The sequence below is a fragment of the Nerophis lumbriciformis genome, linkage group LG38 (assembly GCF_033978685.3).
Source record: "Nerophis lumbriciformis linkage group LG38, RoL_Nlum_v2.1, whole genome shotgun sequence".
Taxonomy (NCBI): Eukaryota; Metazoa; Chordata; class Actinopteri; order Syngnathiformes; family Syngnathidae; genus Nerophis; species Nerophis lumbriciformis.
Genome location: NC_084585.2, coordinates 24,867,229 through 24,891,988, shown reverse-complemented (window position 1 = coordinate 24,891,988; position 24,760 = coordinate 24,867,229). Strand labels below are relative to the sequence as shown.

Below are 24,760 nucleotides of genomic sequence, written 5' to 3'. Positions count from 1 at the left end.
TTCCCCCACCCGAAGGCGGAGGGAAGCTACCCTCTCGTCCACCGGGTTGAACTCCAACGTACAGGCTCTGAGCCGGGGGGAAACAAGAATTGCCACCCCAGCCCGTCGCCTTTCACTGCCGGCAACACCAGAGTGGAAGAGAGTCCAGCCCCTCTCGAGAGAACTGGTTCCAGAGCTCTTGCTGTGCGTCGAAGTGAGTCCGACTATATCTAACCGGAACTTCTCCACTTCGCGCACTAGCTCAGGCTCCTTCCCCCCCAGCGAGGTGACGTTCCACGTCCCAAGAGCTAGCTTCTGTAGCCGAGGATCGGACCGCCAAGTGCCCTGCCTTCGGCTGCCGCCCAGCTCACATCGCACCCGACCTCTATGACCCCTGCTATGGATGGTGAGCCCATTGGAGGGGGGACCCACGTTGCCTCTTCGGGCTGTGCCCGGCCGGGCCCCATGTCAGGCGCTCGCCATCGTGCCCCACCTCCGGGCCTGGCTCCAGAGGGGGTCCCGGTGACCCGCGTCCGGGCGAGGGAAATCTGGGTCCTTGTTTTTTATTATTCATGGAGGTCTTCGAGCTGCTCTTTGTCTGATCCCTCATAGGACCAGTTTGTCTTGGGAGACCCTACCAGGGACAACATAGCTCCTAGGATCATTGGGACACGCAAACTCCTCTACCACGTTAAGGTGGCAGCTCAGAGAGACAGTTATACCATCGTATTGAGTAAAAAAAAAAAAAAACATTTCTTTACAAACCTTAAAAATATTTGTTTCTAGTAAAACTCGCAAAGATACATTTCTCCAGGCATTATTAGCCATTTAGCATGTTTGGTTTAGGAGTTATGTTTAAATAACTGTTATTTTGAATATGGCAGTTATACTGTCATTATGAGTAAAACCCAATTTTTGTATTCGTAAACCTTACAAAAAAATACCTGATTCTGGTCAAACTCACATAGATTAAATATTACAGGCATTTGTAGACGTACTGCAAGTTTGGTTTTGGAGTAATGTTTATTTAACTTTCATATTTAGTATGACATTTATACTGTCATATTAAGTGAAAAAACTAACTTGTTTCTTTACAAACCTTATAAAAAAAACGTTTTCCAGGAAAACTCACAAAGATACATTTTTCCTGGCATTATTAGCCATTTTGTAATTGTGGTTTAGGAGTTACAGTATGTTTAAATAACTGTCAGATTGAATGTGACGGTATACTGTCATAGTGAGTAAAACCTAATTTTTGTATTTGTAAACCTTACCAAAAATACCTGATTCTGGTAAAAATCACATAGATACAATATTGCAGGCATTTTTAGACATAATGCATGTTTGGTTTTGGAGTTATGTTTATACAACTTTTATATTTAGTATGACAGTTATACTATCATATTGAGTAAAAAAAGAATAACTTGTGTCTTCATAAACCTTACAAAAAAATGTTTTCCCAGTAAAACTCACAAAGATACATTTCTCCAGGCATAATTAGCCATTTATTACTGTCATAATGAGTAAAAAACTACTTTTTGTGTTTGCAAGCCTTAAAATAGCATATGTTTCGAGTAAAACTCACAAGGATGCATTGTTTCAGGCTTTTTTAACCTATTTGCATGTGTGGTTAGGGAGTTAAGCTTAAATAACAGTCAAATTGAATGTAGCAGTTAACTGTCATTATGAGTAAACCCCTAATTTATGTAATTGTACACCTTACCAAATTAACTGATTCTTTTAAAACTCTCAGAGATACAATATTTTAGGCATTTTTAGACATAATGCATGTTTAGTTTTGGAGTTATGTTTATATAACTTTCATATTTGGTATGACAGTTATACTGTCATATTGCATTAAAAAAACTAACTTGCCTCTTTGCAAAACTTACAAAATATATTTTTTCTAGTAAAACTAACAAAGATACATGTCTTCAGGCATTATTAGACATGTTGCATGTTTGGTGTAGGAATTATGTTGAAAAACATTTTTATTGCTTATTTCTCATTATCTCAGGATTTTAAGAACTTTACTGTCATAATGAGTAAAAAACTACTTTTTGTGTTTGCAAGCCTTAAAATAGCAAATGTTTCGAGTAAAACTCACAAGGATGCATTGTTTTAGGCTTTATTAACCTATTTGCATGTGTGATTAGGAAGTTATGTTTAAATAACAGTCAAATTGAATGTAGCAGTTATACTGTCATTATGAAAAAAAAACAATTTTTGTATTTGTAAACCTTACCAAATTACCTGATTCTGGTAAAACTCACATAGATACAATATTTTAGGCATTTTTAGACATAATGCATGTTCAATTTTGGAGTTATGTTTATATATATTTCATTTTTGGTATGACAGTTATACTGTCATATTGAATTAAAAAAACTAACTTGCCTCTTTGCAAAACTTACAAAATATAATTTTTCTAGTAAAACTAACAAAGTTACATATCTTCACGCATTATCAGACATGTTGCATGTTTGGTGTAGGAATTATATTGAAAAACATTTTTATTGCTTATTTCTCATTATCTCAGGATTTTCAGAACTTTACTGTCATAATGAGTAAAAAACTACTTTTTGTGTTTGCAAGCCTTAAATTAGCAAATGTTTCGAGTAAAACTCACAAGGATGCATTGTTTTAGGCTTTATTAACCTATTTGCATGTGTGATTAGGAAGTTATGTTTAAATAACAGTCAAATTGAATGTAGCAGTTATACTGCCATTATGAAAAAAAAACAATTTTTGTATTTTTAAACCTTACCAAATTACCTGATTCTGGTAAAACTCACATAGATACAATATTTTAGGCATTTTTAGACATAATGCATGTTCAATTTTGGAGTTATGTTTATATAACTTTCATATTTGGTATGACATTTATACTGTTATATTGAATTTAAAAAACTTATTTGACTCTTTGCAAAACTTACAAAATATAATTTTTCTAGTAAAACTAACAAAGATACATGTCTTCAGGCATTATTAGACATGTTGCATGTTTGGTGTAGGAATTATGTTGAAAAACATTTTTATTGCTTATTTTGCATTATCTCAGGATTTTAAGAACATTACTGTCAAAATGAGTAAAAAACTACTTTTTGTGTTTGCAAGCCTAAAATAGCATATGTTTCGAGTAAAACTCACAAGGATGCATTGTTTTAGGCTTTATTAACCTATTTTGCATGTGTGGTTAGGGAGTTATGTTTAAATAACAGTCAAATTGAATGTAGCAGTTAACTGTCATTATGAGTAAACCCCTAATTTATGTAATTGTACACCTTACCAAAATAACTGATTCTTGTAAAACTCACATAGATACAATATTTTAGGCATTTTTAGACATAATGCATGTTCAGTTTTGGAGTTATGTTTATATAACTTTCATATTTGGTATGACAGTTATACTGTCATATTGGATTAAAAAAACTAACTTGAGTCTTTGTAAAACTTACAAAAGATAATTTTTCTAGTATAACTAACAAAGATACATGTATCCATGCATTATTAGACATGTTGCATGTTTGGTGTAGGAATTATGATGAAAAACATTTTTATTGCTTATTTCGCATTATCTCAGGATTTGTAGATCATTACTGTCATAATGAGTAAAAAACTACTTTTTGTGTTTGCAAGCCTTAAAATAGCAAATGTTTCGAGTAAAACTCACAAGGATGCATTGTTTTAGGCTTTATTAACCTATTTGCATGTGTGGTTAGGAAGTTATGTTTAAATAACTGTAAAATTGAATATAGCAGGTATACTGTCATTATGAGAAAAACCCAATTTTTGTATTTGTAAAATTCACATAGATACAATATTTTAGGCATTTTTAGACATAATGCATCTTCAATTTTGGAGTTATGTTTATATGTATTTCATATTAGGTATGACAGTTATACTGTCATATTGAATTAAAAAAACTAACTTGCCTCTTTGCAAAACTTACAAAAGATAATTTTTCTAGTAAAACTAACAAAGATACATATCTTCACGAATTATTCGATATGTTGCATGTTTAGTGTAGGAATTATGTTGAAAAACAATTTTATTGCTTATTTCGCATTATCTCAGGGTTTTAAGAACATTACATATACTGTCATTATGAGAAAAACCCAATTTTTGTATTTGTAAAATTCACATAGATACAATATTTTAGGCATTTTTAGACATAATGCATGTTCAGTTTTGGAGTTATGTTTAAATAACTTTTACATTTAGTTTGACAGTTAAACTGTTATATTGAATTAAAAAAACTAACTTGCGTCGTTGCAAAACTTACAAAAGATACATTTTCTAGTCAAATTAACAAAGATACATGTCTTCAGGCATTATTAGACATGTTGCATGTTTGGTGTAGGAATTATGTTGAAAAACATTTGTATTGCTTTTTTCGCATTATCTCAGGATTTTAAGAACATTACTGGCATATTGAGTAAAAAACTACTATGACATTATACTGCCACATTCAATCTGACTGTTATTTAAACAGAACTCCTAAACCATGCAAGCAAAATGTCAAATACTGCCTGGAGAAATGTATCTTTGTAAGTTTTACAGGAAAAAAATAGTTTGTAAGGTTTGTAAAGACACAAGTTAGCTTTTTTTTACTAAATATGACAGTATAACTGTCATACTAAATATGAAAGTTGAATAGATATAACACCAAAACCAAACTTGCAATCTGTCTAAAAATGCCTGTAATATTGAATATATGTGAGTTTTACCAGAATCGGTTATTTTGGTAAGGTTTACAAATACAAAAATTGGGTTTTACTCATAATGACAGTATAACTGCCATATTCAAAATAACAGTTATTTAAACATAACTCCTAAACCAAATATGCTAAATGGCTAATAATGTCTGGAGAAATGAATCTTTGTGACTTTTACTAGAAAAAAAATATTTTGTAAGGTTTGTAAAGACAAAAGTTAGTTGTTTTTTTTACTCAATATGATGGTATTTCTGTCATTCTAAATATGAAAGTTAGATAAACATAATTCCAAAACCAAACTCCTAAACCAAACTTGCAGTCTGTCTTAAACTGCCTGTTATATTGAATCTATGTGAGTTTTGCCAGAATCAGGTTTTTTGGTAAGGTTTACAAATACAAAACTTGGGTTTTACTCATAATGACAGTATAACTGCAACATTTGATATGACAGGTATGACATGACTCCTAAACCAAACATGATAAATGACTAATAATGCCTGGAGAAATGTATCTTTGTGAGTTTTACTGGAAAAAAATAATGTGTAAGGTTTATAAAGACACAAATTATTATTATTTTTTTAATATGATGAACTGTCTGTCATACTAAATATGAAAGTTATATAAACATAACTCCAAAACCAAAATGCATTTTGTCTAAAAATGCCTGTAATATTGTATCTTTTTTAGATTTACCAGAATCAGGTATTTTGGTAAAGGTGACAAATACAACTTTGTCAACAGTATACTGTCATAATGACAGTATACTGCCACATTCAATATGACATTTATTTAAACATAACTCCAAAACCAAACATGCATTATGTCTAAAAATTCCTATAATTTTTTATGTACGTGAGTTTTACTAGAATTAGTTGTTTTTGTAAGGTTTACAAATACAAAATATTAGTTTTACTCATAATGAGAGTATACTGTCACAATCAATCTGACAAAATGGCTAATAATGCCTGGAGGAATGAATCTTTGTGAATTTTACTGGAACAAATATTTTGTAAGGTTTGTAAAGACACACGCTAGTTTTTTTTAACTTAATTTTACAGTATAGCTGTCATACTATATATGAAAGTTTTATAAACATAACTCCAAAACCAAACATGCAATCCGTCTAAAAATGTCTATAATATTTATTATATGTAAGTTTTATCAGAATCAGGTATTTTGGTAAGGTTTACAAATCACTCATAGTGACAGAATAACTGCCACACTCAATATGACAGTTATTTAAACATAACTACTAAAACACAAATGCAAAATGACTAAAAATGACTAGAGAAATGTATATTTGTGAATTTTGCAGGAAAACAATATTTTGTAAGGTTTGTAAAGACACAAATTAATTTTATTTACTTAATATGATGGCATAACTGTCATACTAAATATGAAAGTTATATAAACATAACTCCAAAACCATACATACTTTATGTCTAATAATTCCTGTAATATTGTATCGATGTGGGTTTTACAAGAATCAGGTATTTTGGTAAGGTTTACAAATACAAAAAATAGGTTTTACTCATAATGACAGTATAACTGCCACACTCAATATGACACTTATTTAAACATTACTCCTAAACAAAACATGTTAAATGGCTAATAATGCCTGGGGAAATGTATCTTTGTGAGTTTAACTGGAAAAAATAAATATTTTGTAAGGTTTGTAAAGACAGAAGTTAGTTTTTTTACTCATAATGACAGTATAACTACCACTTCAAAATGACAGTTATATAAACATAACTCCAAAACCAAACATGCATTATATTTAAAAATGCCTGTAATATTAAATCTATGTGAGTTTGACCAGAATCAGGTATTTTGGTAAGGTTTACAAATACAAAAAGTAGGTTTTACTCATAATGACAGTATAACTGCCACATTCAAAATTACAGTTATTTAAACATAACTCCTAATTTAAACATGCTAAATGGCTAATACTGCCTGGAGAAAGGTATATTTGTGAGTTTAACTGGGAAAAAAAAATATTTTGTAAGGTTTGTAAAGACACAAGTTAGGTTTTTTTATTCAATATGTTTGTATAACTGTCATAATAAATGTAAAAGTTACATAAACATAACTCCAAAACCAAACATGCATTAAGTATAACTGTCACACTCAATCTGACGGTTAATTAAACATAACTCCTAAAACACAAATGCAAAATGACTAATAATGCCTAGAGAAAGGTATATTTGTGAATTTTACTGGAAAACAATATTTTGTAAGATTTGTAAAGATACAAATTATTTTTTGTTTTTTACTCAATATGATGGTATAACTTTCATACTAAATATGAAAGTTATATAAACATAACTCCAAAACCAAACATGCTTTATGTCTAAAAATTCCTGTAATATTGTATCGATGTGGGTTTAACCAGAATCAGGTATTTTGGTAAGGTTTACAAATACAAAAAATAGGTTTTACTCATAATGACATTATAACTGCCACACTCAATACGACAGTTGTTTAAACATAACTCCTAAACCAAACATGATAAATGGCTAAATATGCCTGGAGAAATGTATCTTTGTGAGTTTTACTGGGAAAACATTTTTTGTAAGGTTTATAAAGACACAAGTTTTTTTTTTCTTTACTCAATATGATGGTATAACTGTCATACTAAATATAAAAGTTGTATAAACATAACTCCAAAACCAAACATGCATTATGTCTAAAAATGCCTGCAATATTGTATCTATGTGATTTTTACCAGAATCAGGTATTTTTGGTAAGGTTTACAAATACAAAAATTAGGTTTTACTCACTATGACAGTATACTGTCACATTCAATCTGACAGTTATTTAAACATACTGTAACTCCTAAACCACAATTACAAAATGGCTAATAATGCCTGGAAAAATTTATCTTTTTGAGTTTTCCTGGAATTTTTTTTTTTTTATAAGGTTTGTAAAGAAACATATTAGTTTTTTTTACTTAATATGACGGATTAACTGTCATACTGTATATGAAAGTTAAATAAACATAACTCCAAAACCAAACTTGCAATACGTCTAAAAATGCCTGTTATATTGAATCTATGTGAGTTTTACCAGAATCAGGTATTTTGGTAAGGTTTACAAATACAAAACTTGGGTTTTACTCATAATGACAGTATAACTGCATTATTTGATATGACAGTTATTTAAACATAACTCCTAAACCAAACATGATAAATGGCTAATAATGCCTGGAAAAAAATTTGTAATCTCAAGACAATCTGTCTTGAGATTAATCCTCTACAAGACAGCAGTGTCTGCTTTCTTAACCTCTTTAAAAAAAAAAAGAAAGTACTGAAAAAAATAAGTTTTTTCCAAGTATATTTTTGCAAAGTGGATAGAAACATTGACACATGTTGACATGCCAGTTTGACACTGCAGGGAGCAAAAGCAGATATCTACAACAAAGTCAAATCATCCACTATGTGCATGAGAAATCGTTTTTTCTTTTCCCATAATAATGATGATGATGCATTTTATTCAGCTAAGGAAATACGGCAAAAATAAATAGTCTAAAAAGCGACGAACCAGAGATGAGGAACACAACATTAGGTACACCTGCACATATAAACTTTGACATTGGTTCTTCACCAATAGGATTATTATTGTGCACTGCATCACCCTGAGAGCTGTTCCTTAACATTTGTCATGTGACTCAATAGGGTGACCAAATATTACAAACAATGCAATGCAGTTCAAAATTGCAAAAAGTACAATCACAATAAAATAGTTAAATGAAATGAAAAATGTATAAAATATAGTCATGACAAATTGAAATACAGTGGTACCTCGCAATACGCGTGCCTTCGCTTATAAGGTAGCAAATGTCACAGTGAGCCCCGTAAGATCCGATCCAAAACATCCGGCCTTAACCGCCTTATAGCGAGAGATGGACATAATATAGTTTTCCTAACCGTGGGAAGGAAGGCAGGAAGTGAGTGTAAAGTACAGTGCTGAGAAGAAGTGGATAATATTCATTGAAAAATAAATAAATAATCCAAAATATGAAAGTGTTTAGCTGGCTAACTTATTTTGGAGTGTACTACTGCAAGTCTGCGCCATAGTGAAACAGAATGAGTCCAACACCAGCCAAGTTGTTTAAATAATATCTACACAGCAGACATTTATCCATGAAAATATGGAGAAGCTGCTGATGATGGGTTTGACGCAGAAGCAGCTCAGAGATGTTGTCCACTCGTAAAGGTAAATACTGTACATTATTATTGCATCACTTCATAAAATTACTGTAGTCCAGTATTGTAATAATTTTTATACAATATTTCTTATCTAAATTTTTTTACATATTTGATCTCAAATGTTTTACATGTTAAAATTGTGCTGTTTTGGGCGGTGGGCAAGGTCTGAGGCCAGTGTATCTTTTGGTCATTGAATTTTCCTTTTATGAATGGATATTTAAAAAAAAAAAAAAAAGCGGATTTGTTTATTTGAACTTTATTTTGAAACAAAAATTTTAATTGGAAAAACAAAGCGTTTTTTTGTGTGTGTTGAAAAGCAGTTACTCGATCGAAAACAGTTTGATTTCCTCTTCGACACTCAGACTTTATTTTTCAGTTTTATTTAAATACCCCGATTGTTTTCTTTTTCAATTCCAATTCATGAAACAAAAAAAGGCAATTACCAAAACATAAACTGATCAGCCGAGCACAGAATAAAAACATTTTATTTTGACTTGTATACAATTTTCCAAGGACCAATCAAACTTGTATCATGAGGTACCACTACTTTTTACGAATAGGGATTTTTAATTGAATTTATTTAATTTTATTCTATAACAAATTTTTATCAGTGGAAGTTGTTTACATTTTAAAACAAATAAATGAAATAATCTACAAATATGTATGTATTTAATTACAGTATTTTGCTATTCACTTATGTCTTTTTTTTAATTGCATCGACTTTATTTTAACAAAAAACATGATTTTTATCAGTGAAATGCCATCAAAACGGAGCATTGTTGTCTTGTCCTTACTCTTTGTATTGGACGTCAACACATTGTACAGGTGTACCTAATAAAGTGACCAGTGAAGGTCCGTAAATGGCAGTTCCTCCAAAATCCATGTTATCTTTCCTGAAGCGTCAGTTGATTGCACATGATGAAGAGCACATCACAATCATGAGAAGTCCTCATCCTGTCCTCGCAGACCATTGCAGCAGTTCACGCTTCCGCCTTCCAGTATGAACTTTGACCTTTGTCACTGGACCCCAGCTCAGCGTGGCAGCAGCCAGGTCTCCACAAAGTCCCAATGCTTCCACATAACGAAGAGCAGCACAGTCAGCAGAACGGTGGCGGCCACACGGGCCCGGGTCTTCATCAGTGGCGTGATGAAGTTGGCCAGCGTGGACACGAAGACCAGCAGCACGGCCATCAGCGCCAGGATGACGTTGATGAGCTTGCCCAGCAGCGCCCGAGCGTTGGCGTTCTCGACGCCTTCCAGCTGGACCACCTGCTGCTGCTGCTGCTGCAGCTCCAGCTTAGTGATGCGCGTCAGGCACGACTCCACTGCCTCCTGCATACAGTTTATCTTCTCAATAACTATATTCTCTGCCACATTACAATAATAATTGACGTGTAATTTTTTTCATTGCAATTCATTTCAAATACAAGCCCCAAAACCAGTGAAGTTGGCACGTTGTGTAAATGGTAAATAAAAACAATACAATGATTTGCGAGTCATTTTCAACCTATATTCAATTGAATTGAGTGCATAGACAAGATGCTTAACGTTCGGACTGGAAAACGTTATTTTTTGCAAATATCTCATTTGGAATTTGATGCCTGCAACATGTTTCAAAAAAGCTGGCACAAGTGGCAAAAAAGACTGAGAAAGTGGAGGAATGCTCATCAAACACTTATTTGGAACATCCCACAGGTGAACAGGCTAATTGGGAACAGGTGGGTGCCATGATTGGGTATAAAAGCAGCTTCCATGAAATGCTCAGTCATTCACAAACAAGGATGGGGCGAGGGTCACCACTTTGTGAACAAATGTGTGAGCAAATTGTTGAACAGTTTAAGAACAACATTTCTCAACGAGCTATTGCAAGGAATTTAGGGATTTCGCCATCTACGGTATGTAATATCAAAAGGTTCAGAGAATCTGGAGAAATCACTGCACGTAAGCAGCAATGCCCGTGACCTTGGATCCCTCAGGCGGTACTGCATCAAAAAGCGACATCAGTGTGTAAAGGATATCACCACATGGGCTCAGGAACAGTTCAGGAAACCACTGTCAGTAACTACAGTTGGTCGCTATATCTGTAAGTGTAAGTTAAAACTCCACTATGCAAAGCGAAAGCCATTTATCAACAACACCCAGAAAGGCCGCCGGCTTCGCTGGACCCGAGCTCATCTAAGGTGGACTGATGCAAAGTGGAAAAGTGTTCTGTGGTCTGACGAGTCCACATTTCAAATAGTTTTTGGAAACTGTGGACGTCGTGTCCTCCGGAACAAAGAGGAAAAGAACCAAAACTCACTTTTCTTTGTTCTCTAAATTTGAAAATGTTGTAATTTGCTTTTAACTGTATTTCCATTTTCTTTTATTTACTTGGCTGGTTTCAAAAATTGCATTCATTTACAAGTCTTACATTTTCAACTGCTGTACTCATAAAATCTGCACTAAATCTATGACTTTATTAGACTATCTTAGATTAGTTTTTCCTTTGTTCTCTTTAATTTTACATTTATTGTATTTATTTTTTAACATCATTTTAATAAAATGTATTTAAAAAGAATGTCACTGATTTATTTGTACTAATCTTTCAAAGTTTATTTACCAACTGCTGCAATAAAAAAAAGCAAGAATTAGACAAAAACATCATTGAATTCTTGTTTTATTCCACATTAATAGTTTTTATTTTATATATTTAATTTTACATTATTCTTTTTTATGTGATTTAGTTGTATTTTATTTTCATGAATCCACTTACATTGCACTCATTTTACAAATGTAACTCACCATCTAATATTTATTTTCTTCTATGTGTCTTGTGTATATTTCTACGCAGCGAAAAAGAGATGATTTATGATTATTCTTCATTTATTTTTCTTTGCCACTATTTATGCACTTCCTTTAATTAGGAGCCTCACTGAAAAATATGTTATGCTCGCATAATGATAATAAAGAATCTTGAATGAAATTTATTATGATTGATAATGATGGCGCTAACCTGGATGTCTCGTGCTCGCTCATAGGACTGATAGGCCACTTTCTCCTCCATGCTGGCCAGTTCCTGTTTGAGGTTGCTCATCTCGTTCTGATGAAGCTCCGTCAGGTCACTCAGCTGTTCTTCTAGTCGTTCATACCTAAAAACATCCAAATAAAACATTTTTAGCAACATTTTCCTTCCCATTTGTATTTTTTTAATGACCAAAAAAAGAGTTCTTAGAAAATGTAAATAGGATATTAGTATACAAAAAAGCCATGCACTTTAATTAGCAGACAACATGACTGATTCTATATTTCCTCATATAGTGGCCTTACTCAACTGGAGTAAATACCAGGCCTCTATTAGGGCAAAGACGTTTTCATTTTATTATATTACTGAATTGTCATCATTTCCCCACAAATGGTGGTAGTTGCGAATGCAGACAAGACCACTTTTTGAGGAAATACGGAACAACTGGTGTTTGGGGAGTGGCGCTATTCGAGGAAATAGGGATCATTCGGTGTTTGGAACATGGTGTCAATTATGCTGGAGGTCGCTATTTAAGGAATAATGGAACATTTGGTGTTTGGGGCATGGCGTAAATTACAGCGAAGGTCGCTATTTGAGAAAATACGGAACATTTGGTGTTAAAGGGGATTAACTTTGGCATGGCATCAGGGTGGAGACTGCTATTTGAGAAAATAAGGAACATTTGGTGTTAATTGCAACTTATTGGGGCATGGTGTTAATTTTAGTAGAGGCTGTTATTTGAGGAAATATGGAACATTTTGAGTTTTTTATCTGAAAATATTATTACAAACTGAATGAACTGGATGTAAGGTAGGATGTGTTTGAGTTGTGTTTAAAAATGGCAAATTAAATTGTTAGTGCAGTATGCCATTGGAGTGTCTATATCAGGCCTGGGCAAATTAAGGCCCGGGAGCCGCATGCGGCCCGTTAAGTTTATCAATTCGGCCCGCCGGACATTCCCAAATAATTTTTTTAGATCTTTAAGATGGAAACTGTAGCTGCCATTATGATGTGCAGTGATGTTTTCAAATGACCGTAAGTCTTGAACTATACAAAGTATTTCAATGGTTGGAATCTGTGCTTTTGCATGATATACTAGTTACTATGGTAACCTAATTAGTTACTATGGCAATCTAAGTCACAGCAGCTCAGACGAGGCACCAAGCAGTGTGGGTGGGGTGCGTTTCTACAGAGTGTTTCCAGAGCGACCAGCCTGAAATGCGGGTGTCAGGGACAGACGCGGAAGGAGATTTTGACAACAAAGTTCTAAAGCTTTGTGATGTATCAGATGTATCAGATTGTAGGTGGGGGTTTTTTTACCCTTCACGTTCATATTTTGCTGTTTGTTGCATTTTTTTTTGCGTTTCGCTTAATTGTAAAATATGTCGATCGAGAGGGGGTGTGACGTTCATATGTTGTCAATATTCCGTGTTTTATCGGTCATAGTTAATATTGTAAATCCCACATTCATTATTTTCATGTACATTCTGGGGGTCTCATTCAGTAAAAAAATGTTAAATTCCATTCCATTTTTTAAGGCGGTCTGTCATAACGTTTTTAGCATTCAATCAGACATTATTGGGAGGTTTTGTATTAGTGTTCCTAAAAATCAGATATACCGGCCCCCAGACACATTTTTTTCTCTAAATTTGTCCCCCCCACCCCCCACCCCCGAGTCAAAATAATTGTACCGGTATGTGTGTAACAGGGTCAATTTTGTCTTCTAAATGTAATGTATTTTATAACCTTTTATTATTGTTATAATTACACAAAATGTGTAAGTTACATGAAAGTTTGATTGATGTTTTGTCAATATGTGAAACCCTTGTCTCACCATGTCCCCCTGACTGCCTCTTTATATGTGTTGGACATGCCTTTCTACCTCCCTTTTGTTCACAATGTCTACGTGAAAGGTCGGCGTCCGTGTGATGACAGAAAATGTTATTTATTGTCTCATTAAGAACTTTATTTCACTATTATTTCTTATTCTGTATTGTTGAATTTGGGAAGGGGCTCGATATATTGACTACACCATTTGTATTTCCTGTATATTGTCAGGTACTGTATGTTATTTTGATTTCACTGTGTTATCGTATATGTAACAGCCCTTGTGTCCACAATATCTACTTGAGAGGGGCTCGACATTTTGCAAAAAATATTGATTAGACCCTTTTGTATTTCCTGTATATCGTCAGATGCATCGAACAAGTATAATGCATCTCTACTTGTCGTGTTCTTAAAAGTCTTCCCACACAACGCAGAGGAAAACGTGTGTGCACCTGTATCTCTCCTCTTGCAGGCACTGTGTCATGTAGGAGTAGTCGCTCTGCAGCTGGCCCTTCATGTCCTCGATGGTGTCTTCCATGTGGGCCTGACTAGCTTTGATCTCCTGCAGGCCCTCAAGGAGAGAGTCCCACGAGCTGTGCACATGATGGTGATGATGATGGTGCCCGTCTAACCTGGGACTCCCCATAGTGGGTCCTAACACTCCTCCTCCTAATCCTCCTACTACTCCTCCTACTCCCACTCCTCCTCCCACCCCGCCAGAGTTGCTGCACGCAGCTGAGCCGGACGTGGCGCTGGAGCACTCATCGTCGCTGCCGTACTTCGGACTGGAGACCAGCGTGGCGCTGCCACTCAGGGCACGGGGCGTGGGGGTGTCGTCTGCGTGGCACCCGACGCCGTCCTCCAGCGTGTCCTTTAGGTGAGCGATGTTATCCGCGCTGCCAAACTTGTTCCTGATGAGGCTGGCAAACTCTCTCGGCTTAGAGACCACGGCAGTGTGAGTGAGGGCTGACACGCCACCTTTGACCCCTTCCACAACGCCACCGCCGAAGCCACTTATCCCTGCTCGGACATTGGCCCCGACGTCCTTTAATCCTTGCTGCATGTCCCGCAGGACGTCTTTTGGCTGACGGGCCGGTCCATTCTGTAGAGAGCAAAGAAAGACAGTGGCACTTACTCAATGATCTGGAAGAAGGTGCCATATTATATGTTTGAACACATTTAAATATGTCTGAGTATGGTATATAGTCGGTTGATGCTGGAATTTAGACAGTATAAAACACAGCACTTTATAATGACCAATATAATAATATTAATACAATTAATAAATAATACATATCATTTGTCTTGGGAATTGTACAATTTCAAAAGATTGAAACCAGTAAATATACAGTTGTGGTCAAAAGTTGACATACACTTGTAAAGAACATAATGTCATGGCTGTATTTAGTTTCCAATCATTTCTACAACTCTTATTTTTTTGTGATAGAGTGATTGGAGCACATACTTGTTGGTCACAAAAAACATTCATTAAGTTTGGTTCTTTTATGAATTTATTATGGGTCTACTGAACATGTGACCAAATCTGCTGGGTCAAAAGTATACATACAGCAATGTTAATATTTGGTTACATGTCCCTTGGCAAGTTTCACTGCAATAAGGCGCTTTTGGTAGCCATCCACAAGCTTCTGGCAAGCTTCTGGTTGAATTTTTGACCACTCCTCTTGACAAAATTGGTGCAGTTCAGCTAAATTTGTTGGTTTTCTGACATGGACTTGTTTCTTCAGCATTGTCCACACGTTTAAGTCAGGACTTTGGGAAGGCCATTCTAAAACCTTAATTCTAGCCTGATTTAGCCATTCCTTTACCACTTTTGACGTGTGTTTGGGGTCATTGTCCTGTTGGAACACCCAACTGCGCCCAAGACCCAACCTCCGGGCTGATGATTTTAGGTTGTCCTGAAGAATTTGGAGGTAATCCTCCTTTTTCATTGTCCCATTTACACTCTGTAAAGCACCAGTTTTATTGGCAGCAAAACAGGCCCAGAGCATAATACTACCACCACCATGCTTGACGGTAGGTATGTTGTTCATGGGATTAAAGGCCTAACCTTTTCTTCTCCAAACATATTGCTGGGTATTGTGGCCAAACAGCTCAATTTTTCCTCCAGAAGGTCTTATATTTATCCATGCGATGTCAGATGAAACAAAAATGTAGCTGCCAATGGACATGTAACCAAATATTAACATTGCTGTCTGTATACTTTTGACTTTTGCTCACATTTTCAGTAGACCCATAATAAATTCATAAAAAAATCAAACTTCATGAATGTTTTTTGTGACCAACAAGTATGTGCTGCAATCACTCTATCACAAAAAACATAAGAGTTGTAGAAATTATTGGAAACTCAAGACAGCCATGACATTATGTTCTTTACAAGTGTATGTAAACTTTTGATTACGACTGTAAGTTCAACTTGTTACTTCAAACCACTATCTGGCAAGTTTTGACCCTCAAGGACTTCCGTACTTGGTAGCACGGGGCTATCCATTTTTGGGGATACCAGGAAGTAGCCCAGCTCGCGACCTCGCGACAACATTTAGCGAACACATAAACACTGTAAAATGTGTTTCATAGCTTCAAAAGGCAGCAGTGACTTGTGTCGTGATATTACCTCTTAAACCTGACGCCAGCGAGCTCTATTAGCGCTAACTAGGGACTGTACCGCCAACGGAGGAGCGAAGGACAGCTTGGTGGTAACACACCAGCTGGCACCGATGTGCATTGTGGGACTCCTACCATACGCTATGTTAATAATACTGTTATTCCCTAGATTAGCCATTAAAACACATCATAATAAAGGTGAGTCAAAATTTGTCTAATTAATCTGACCCAAAAATAGTGTTTTATTATAATGACTTACTGTCATGATTATAACTACTACAGCACTATCAATTGATGATGACGTCACCCACCTGCTCGATCTCCTTTAGCTTCTTGTGATAATGCTCCAACTTTTTGTGCAAGTGTGCGATGGTCTGTGCCGACTTTTGGTTCTTCTTCTCAAACACCTGCTTGATCCTAGACGCCTGCTGCTTGTCGGCGTTGTGGGCCAACTTCAGGTACTCTGCCACGTTGTCGTCGCGGGCCTCCTGTTCTACGCGGATCTGCTCGGTCACCTTCAGGATCTTCTGCTGCAGGTGCTCCAGGGCGGCCCGCGTCCGATGAGGCTCGCCGGCCCCCATGCCGCCCTCCGCGCCTGCCGCTGTGACCCCCGATGATGACCCCGCCGCGCCCTCTGCGCTGATGTTACTGTCAGAGCCGCCATGGCTGGTGGTGGCGGGGAGGCTGAGCGTCGTCGCCTCGCTCTTGTCCAGCTGTGAGGATGAGAAGGTTAGTGTAACTGGTCCCACACTAGGGGTGTGAATCTTTGGAAACCTGACGATTCGATCCGATTCTAATTCCAGGGGTGATGATTCAGAATCGATTCTTGATTTGGTGAACATAGTTTTGTTTTTGATTGATTGATTGAGACTTTTATTGGTAGGTTGCACAGTGAAGTACATATTCCGTACAATTGACCACTAAATGGTAACACCCCAATAAGTTTTTCAACTTGTTTAAGTCGGGGTCTACTTAAATTGATTCATGATACAGATATATACTATCATATATACTATCATCATAATACAGTCATCACACTAATTTCAGCGGTTCTTGAACTCACCATAGTGTGGACTGTGACGCAACAGTTTGTTTACATGTAAAATCTTCCACTCCTTCTTTGTCTCATTTTGTCCACCAAAAGTTTCATGCTGTGCGTAAATGCCCAAAGGTGCACTTTGTTGATGTTATTGACTTGTTGGAGTGCTAATCAGGCATATTTGGTCACTGCATGACTGCAAGCTAATCAATGCTAACATGCTATTCAGGCTAGCTGTATGTACATATTGCATCATTGTGCCTCATTTGTAGGTATATTTGAGCTCATTTACTATCCTTTACTTGTACCCTCTTTGTATATAATTTAGTTTTGTATGTCTCATGACTAGAGATGTCCGATAATGGCTTTTTTGCCGATATTCCGATATTGTCCAACACTTAATTACCGATTCCGATATCAACCGATACCGATATATACAGTCGTGGAATTAACACAGTATTATGCCTAATTTTGTTGTGATGCCCCGCTGGATGCATTAAACAATGTAACAAGGTTTTCCAAAATAAATCAACTCAAGTTATGGAAAAAAATGCCAACATGGCACTGCCATATTTATTATTGAAGTCACAAAGTGCTTTTTTTTTTTTTAACATGCCTCAAAACAGCAGCTTGGAATTTGGGACATGCTCTCCCTGAGAGAGCATGAGGAAGTTGAGGTGGGCGGGGTTGGGGGGGGGCCTTCTCTGTGGTCGGCCCTAAGCTCCGGAACACCATGTTCAAACTGCTCCCACAGTGCAGTGTTTTAAGTCTCGTCTTAAGACCCTCTTTTATTCTTTGGCTTTTAACACTACGTGTGTTGTGTGATCCTCTGTCCTCTGTGGTTTTTTTTATTTTTTTATAAATTTTGATTTCTATTTACTGTTTTAATTGGGGAGAGCATGTCCCAAATTCCAAGCTGCTGTTTTGAGGCATGTTAAAAAAAAAAAAAGCACTTTGTGACTTCAATAATAAACATGGCACTGCCATATTTATTATTGAAGTCACAAAGTGCTTTTTTTTTTTAATAAACATGGCACTGCCATATTTATTATTGAAGTCACAAAGTGCTTTTTTTTTTTTTAACATGCCTCAAAACAGCAGCTTGGAATTTGGGACATGCTCTCCCTGAGAGAGCATGAGGAAGTTGAGGTGGGCGGGGTTGGGGGGGGGGCCTTCTCTGTGGTCGGCCCTAAGCTCCGGAACACCCTGCCCCTCCATGTTCAAACTGCTCCCACAGTGCAGTGTTTTAAGTCTCGTCTTAAGACCCACTTTTATTCTTTGGCTTTTAACACTACGTGTGTTGTGTGATCCTCTGTCCTCTGTGGGGTTTTTTTTTATAAATTTTGATTTCTATTTACTGTTTTAATTGGTTTTACCCTTAAAAATCGTTTTTAATCATATTTATTTTTATATTGGTTTTATATGTATTTATTTTTTGTTTTTATTCAGTCATTGGTGGAGCTAAGGATAATATTTGAATATTATGTTTAATATTGTTTTTAATATTGTCTTTAATATTGTTGTGCAGCACTTTGGAAACATTTTTGTTGTTTAAATGTGCTATATAAATACAGTGGATTGGATTGGATGGGGGGGGGGGGGGTGTTTAGGGGGGGGGGGGGGTTAGGTGGTAGCGGGGGTGTATATTGTAGCGTCCCGGAAGAGTTAGTGCTGCAAGGGGTTCTGGGTATTTGTTCTGTTGTGTTTATGTTGTGATACGGTGCAGATGTTCTCCCAAAATGTGTATGTCATTCTTGTTTGGTGTGGGTTCACAGTGTTGCGCATATTTGTAACAGTGTTAAAGTTGTTTATATGGCCACCCTCTGTGTGACCTGTATGGCTGTTGACCAAGTATGCTTGCATTCACTTGTGTGTGTGAAAAGCCGTAGATATTATGTGACTGGGCCGGCACGCAAAGGCAGTGCCTTTAAGGTTTATTGCCGCTCTGTACTTCTCCCTACGTCTGTGTAAATTGTACTTTTTGAAACCGATACCGATAATTTCCGATATCACATTTTAAAGCATTTATCGGCTGATAATATCGGCAGCCCGATATTATCGGACATCTCTACTCATGACACATTATCTGTATGTAATATTGGCTGCATTTCTGATGTTTGTGTGCCAAGTTGTTCCAGACCACAGTAAACGTTACCATTTTGTTCCAGACCACAGCAAGTGTTATCCAGTTTGCAAAGATTGTAATAAATCTATTAAAAGAAGACAGCCTGTCATTTCCTTAACTTGGACACACACATCTATACCTTTGGCCTTTCTAAGCCAGTAATTTCCAGGAGTTATCTCACCTTCTGAGTAGCCTCTGATTTACTAATGTTTTGTAATGTAAAAAAGTGAAGAACAAATATTAAATTTCAACATTTCTGTCAACGAAGATTTGCTTCAGCCTGCTACACATAGTCATTTTGATAGTAGGCTATTATAGCTAATATAGACACTTACGTCATGTGTTGCCTTCATTATAACACTTATATACAGCTTTTCATTTTTTGCGGCTCCAGACAGATTTGTTTTTTGTATTTTTGGTCCAATATCGCTCTTTCAAGGTTTTGGGTTGCTGACCCCTGTGTTAAGAAATACAACTACCCATCAGTCAGTTACAGACGTGGGAATTAGACCATTTTGTTTTTCTTCAGTGATTAGGTCCAGGGTGTACCCCGCCTACCGCCCGAATGCAGCTGAGATAGGCTCCAGCACCCCCTGTGACTCCAAAAGGGACAAGCGGTAGGAAATGGATAGATTAATAATAATAATAATAATAATAATACATTTTATTTGGTATAGCGCTTTTCAGGGTACTCAAAGACGCTTTACAGGATAAAAATGTAAATATAAAACAGTTCAAAGTAATAATAGGCTAACCCAGCATTATGTTGTGTAATGTTAGCATGTAGTTCACATCACATTTAAGTCCCCCTGTGCCACTCCTTAATGTTATGTTGTTGTATTTGATTAATGGCATATGGTCTTTTTATGTTGTAAAAGTGCTGAGTTATGTTGTTTATGTCAAATTTGGTTAAAATACTTTGTAACTAAAAAAAAAATCCAGGCTTTGCTACATGTCTTAAATTGAAGCATGGTACTTTGCCAACTTTGTGAGAATCACCTGCAGATGTAGTAGCTGTAAAGCAATGGCGAATGTACACATTAGCACTTCTTGGGGACACATACTTGGGGACAAAAACAGCTCTTCAGCATTAAAGCTACAGACACACAATACAGTGTGTTACCTGTAGAGCAGGCCTGGGCAATTATTTTGACTCGGGGGGCCTAATTTAGAGAAACAAATGTTCTCTGGGGGCCGGTATGTCTGATTTTTAGGAACACTAATACAAAACCTCGCAATGTCTGATTGAATGCTAAAAACATTATGACAAACCGCCTTTAAAAACGGAATGGAATTGAAAATGATTTTACTGAATGAGACACCCAGAATGTATATGAAAATAAAGAATGTGGGATTTACAATATTAACTATGAATGATAAAACACTAAACATTGACAACATATGAACGCAACAAAAATGCAACAAACGCAGAGAAATTTGAACGCAGGGGTAAAAAAAAAACCCCCACCTACAATCTGATACATCACCTAGCTTTAGAACTTTCTTATAAAAATCTCCTTCCACGTCTGTCCCTGACACACGCATTTCAGGCTGGCTGCTCTGGAAACACTGTGTGGAAACGCACCCCACCCACACTGCTTGGTGCCTCGTCTGAGCTGCTGTGACTTAGACTAATTAGCTAACTAATTAGATTACTATAGAAACTAGTATATCATGCAAAAGCGCAGATTCCAACCATTGAAATACTTTGTATAGTTCAAGACTTACGGTCATTTGAAAACATCACTGCACATTATAATGGCAGCTACAGTTTCCATCTTAAAGATCTAAAAAAAATTTGGGGGAATGTCCGGCGGGCCAGATTGAAAAGCTTAACAGGCCGCATGTGGCCCCCGGGCCTTCATTTGCCCAGGTCTGCTGTAGAGGGTATTAAAAACACTTTAAAACCGTTACATTCCAGCATCAAGGCTACATTTTCAACAACACACTTCGAATACACTATTCTGGCACCCAGGGAACTTTTTCACACACCCCTGTATTAAACTACCGTTGAAAATCTGATCCATGAATCCATCCATTTACCCCCGCTTGTCCCTTTCAAGGTTGCAGGGGAGCTGGAGCCTATCCCAGCTGCACTCGGGCGGAAGTCACCACCTCATTGCAATGTTTCTGTATGTGTGAAGCCAGCAAGTGACTAGCTCAATATATAGTTTCTTCTACTTAAGGATATTAAATACCCTAATTATCCACTGTAATTAGGATAAACCCAAAAGCAATGTGTACTTGCTAATATTATCTGCTTAGTCTGTTGTTGAAGTTGAGCGCTGCTGCTACCTAGCTGGAGGCTTGTGTATCGTTCAAGCATGAAGAAAGACGCTGATAGCATAAGTACCCCACCGACTGGCAGGCTGACCGTCTCTCCCACTCTTCTTTCCATCACCAGAAGGCGCATTTGTCCCTCTCTTTTACCATCATGTCTATAGTACATCTAATGTTAATTATCATCGAGCTAGCAAATGTTGAAAAGGGGACCTTACTTTTGACCGCTTTCTATCAGGCAAGCTTGAAAAATTAGATTACCTAAAGCAGGAGTCCCCAAACATTTTGACTGAGGGGCTACATTGGGTTAAAGGAATTTGCTCAGGGGCCGGGCTCACCCCAGCTACTTCGTCCAGCTCTTCCTGGGAGATCCCGAGGCGTTCCCAGGCCAGCTGGGAGACATAGTCTGACCACAGTGTCCTGGGTCTTCCTGTGGTCTCCTACCGGTCGGGCGTGCCCTAAACACCGTTCCAGAGAGGCGTTCGGGGTGGCATTCTGACAAGATGCTCGAACCACCACGAACGACAAAGGTTCTTACCCTATCTCTAAGGGAGAGCCCCGACACCCGATGGAAGAAACTCATTTCGGCCGCTTGTACCCAGGATCTTGTTCTTTTGGTCAAAATCCAAAGCTCATGACCATAGGTGAGGACGGGAATGTAGCTCGACCGGTAAATTGACAGTTTTGCCTTTCGGCTTAGCTCTTTCTTCACCACGACGGATCGATACAGGGTCCGCATCACTGCAGACGCCGCACCGATCCGCCTCTCCATCTCAAGATCCACTCTTCCCTCACTCGTGAACAAGACCCCGAGGTACTAGAACTCCTCCACTTGGGGCAAGATCTCTTCTCCAACTTGGCAATGACACTTCACCCTTTTCTGGGTGAGAACTATTGACTCTGACTTCGAAGTGCTGATTTTCATCCTAGTCGCTTCACACTCAGCTGCGAACCGATCCAGTGAGAGCTGAAGATCCTGGCCAGAGGAAGCCAGCGAAAAGCAAAGACCTAATCCTGCAGCCACCAAACCGGATCCCCTTAATGGCCTGACTGCTCCAAGAAATTCTGTCCATTAAATTTGTACACAGAATCTGTGACAAAGAGCAGCCCTGGCGGAGTCCAACCCTCGCTGGAAACGGGTCCGACTTACTGCCGAAATGCAGACCAAGCTCTATGTCCACGCAATGCTGCAGAGTCTTGTCAACCAAGACAGCCCCACAGCATCCAGCGCCTTAAGGAACTCTAGGCGGATCTCATCTACTCCTGGGACCCTGCCACCGAGGAGCTTTTAACTACCTCGGCAACCTCAGCCCCAGAAATAGGAGAGCCCATTCCATAGTCCCCAGGCACTGCTTCCTCATTGGAAGACGTGTAGGTGGGATTGAGGAGGTTTTCGAAGTATTCCTTCCACCGATCCACAACATCCCCAGACGACGTCAGCAGCACACCGTTCCTACTATACACGATGTTGACAGTGCACTGCGTCCCCCTCCTGAGGCGGCGGATGGTGGTCCAGAATCGCTTTAAAGCCTTCCGGAAGTCGTTCTTCACGGCTTCTCTGAACTCCTCCCGTGTCCGAGTTTTTGCCTTTGCAACCACCAAAGCCGCACACCGCTTGGCCTGTCGGTACCTGTCCGCTTCCTCCGGAGTCCCATGAGCCAAAAGGACCCGATAGGACTCTTTCTTCAGCTTGACGGCATCCGATGTCCACCAGCGGGTTCTGGGATTACCGCCACAGCAGGCACCGACCACCCTGCAGCCACAGCTCTGATGGGTTGCCTCGACAATAGAAGTACGGAACTTGGTCCACTCAGACTCAATGTCAAGCGCCTCCCTCGTAACATGTTCAAAATTCTTCCAAAGGTGGGAATTAAAACTCTCTCCCAGCAGACCCTCACAATACGTTTGAGCCTGCCAGGTCTGTCCGGCATCCTCCTAAAAAATTGTTGAAGCTGAATCAACAGGGCTTCTGCTGGTTGCATCCAACAACTGCATCCTCATTTTGCCCATCTTTGCAAGTGAAAAACGTCATTAATTAAGAAGGTTTAAAGGCTCCAGGAAGGGGATCCCCTGGTTACATGGTTACACTGTCGCCTGGCAGATGGCGGCCAGTTTTATGCCCACCCGCCCTCGCCTCCCCCTGACATCAAAACAGTGTAATCAGAGCCTGCAAACATGAGCTCAGCGCAGACACATGACACTGAGCATCTCGGCTGCCGTGCTCTCATTTCTCTGGACGGGTTAGTGGGAGGATTTAACCATGCATATACCCCCCCACCCTTCCCCACCCACACCCCTCCCTTGCATGGTGGTGTGATGATACGCACTGTGTCTCTGTAAGCTAAAAGCCATGCGGGCCTGCGAAAGTAGGTTACTATAAAAAACAAACAAACAGATGACTGTGCCCGGGTGGAGGGGATATGGCGGCGGATGGATAGAGACAACAACAACACTGCAGCAGCAGCAGCAATGGATGTCGCCAGGCGGCGGCGATGAGAATGACACGGGAGAACACGACGGGACACGATGGGGGGTGAGGACGAGTGGACTGAATTGAAAGGAGAAACATTACCATACTGTTTTAATCCAATTGCTGCCGTGCCATCGCAAGTCTGCCTTCCAGGCCCATCCTCCTCCCTCCTCACCTCCTCTTCCTCCCCCTGAGCCCCCCACCCCACCTCGTCACCCTCAGCCGACGCCTGGCTGACGGATCACCTCAGCGCATCCTCTGCAGCTCCGTTGTTGACGGAATCCATCGCTGCAGTCTTGCTTTGTAGGCTGCAGCGCGCCCCTCTCGCTCCCCCCCGCCCCCTTCTCTCTCTCTATCTCTCTGTCTACATGCAAACCTGCCCTATAATGGATGTGGGAGCAAAGGAACAGATGATGGAGGGGGGTTGGGATGGGTTAGCGCAGGCGTACCGGCGCCAGCGCTGCTGCTGAGGCTGGAGAGGAGGTGGGAGG

General features: G+C 38.4%; 1 protein-coding gene across 2 annotated transcripts; it reads right to left on the bottom strand.

Moving 5' to 3' along the window:
• Window positions 1-7,552: 7,552 nt before the first annotated feature.
• On the bottom strand, window positions 7,553-24,542 carry tmcc2 (transmembrane and coiled-coil domain family 2). Of its 2 annotated transcripts, none has more exons than XM_061932396.2 (5): window positions 24,372-24,542; window positions 16,667-17,068; window positions 14,186-14,835; window positions 11,898-12,033; window positions 7,553-10,237 (listed from the first exon to the last, which is right to left on the bottom strand). In XM_061932396.2, the coding sequence occupies exons 1-5, from the start codon at window positions 24,372-24,374 to the stop codon at window positions 9,938-9,940; spliced, it is 1,491 nt and encodes a 496-aa protein (XP_061788380.1). In that variant the 5' UTR covers window positions 24,375-24,542; the 3' UTR covers window positions 7,553-9,937. The 2 variants fall into 2 exon arrangements, with proteins under 2 accessions (XP_061788380.1, XP_061788381.1); XM_061932397.2 differs by having other exon boundaries at window positions 24,377-24,540.
• Between the last annotated feature and the right edge of the window lie 218 nt (window positions 24,543-24,760).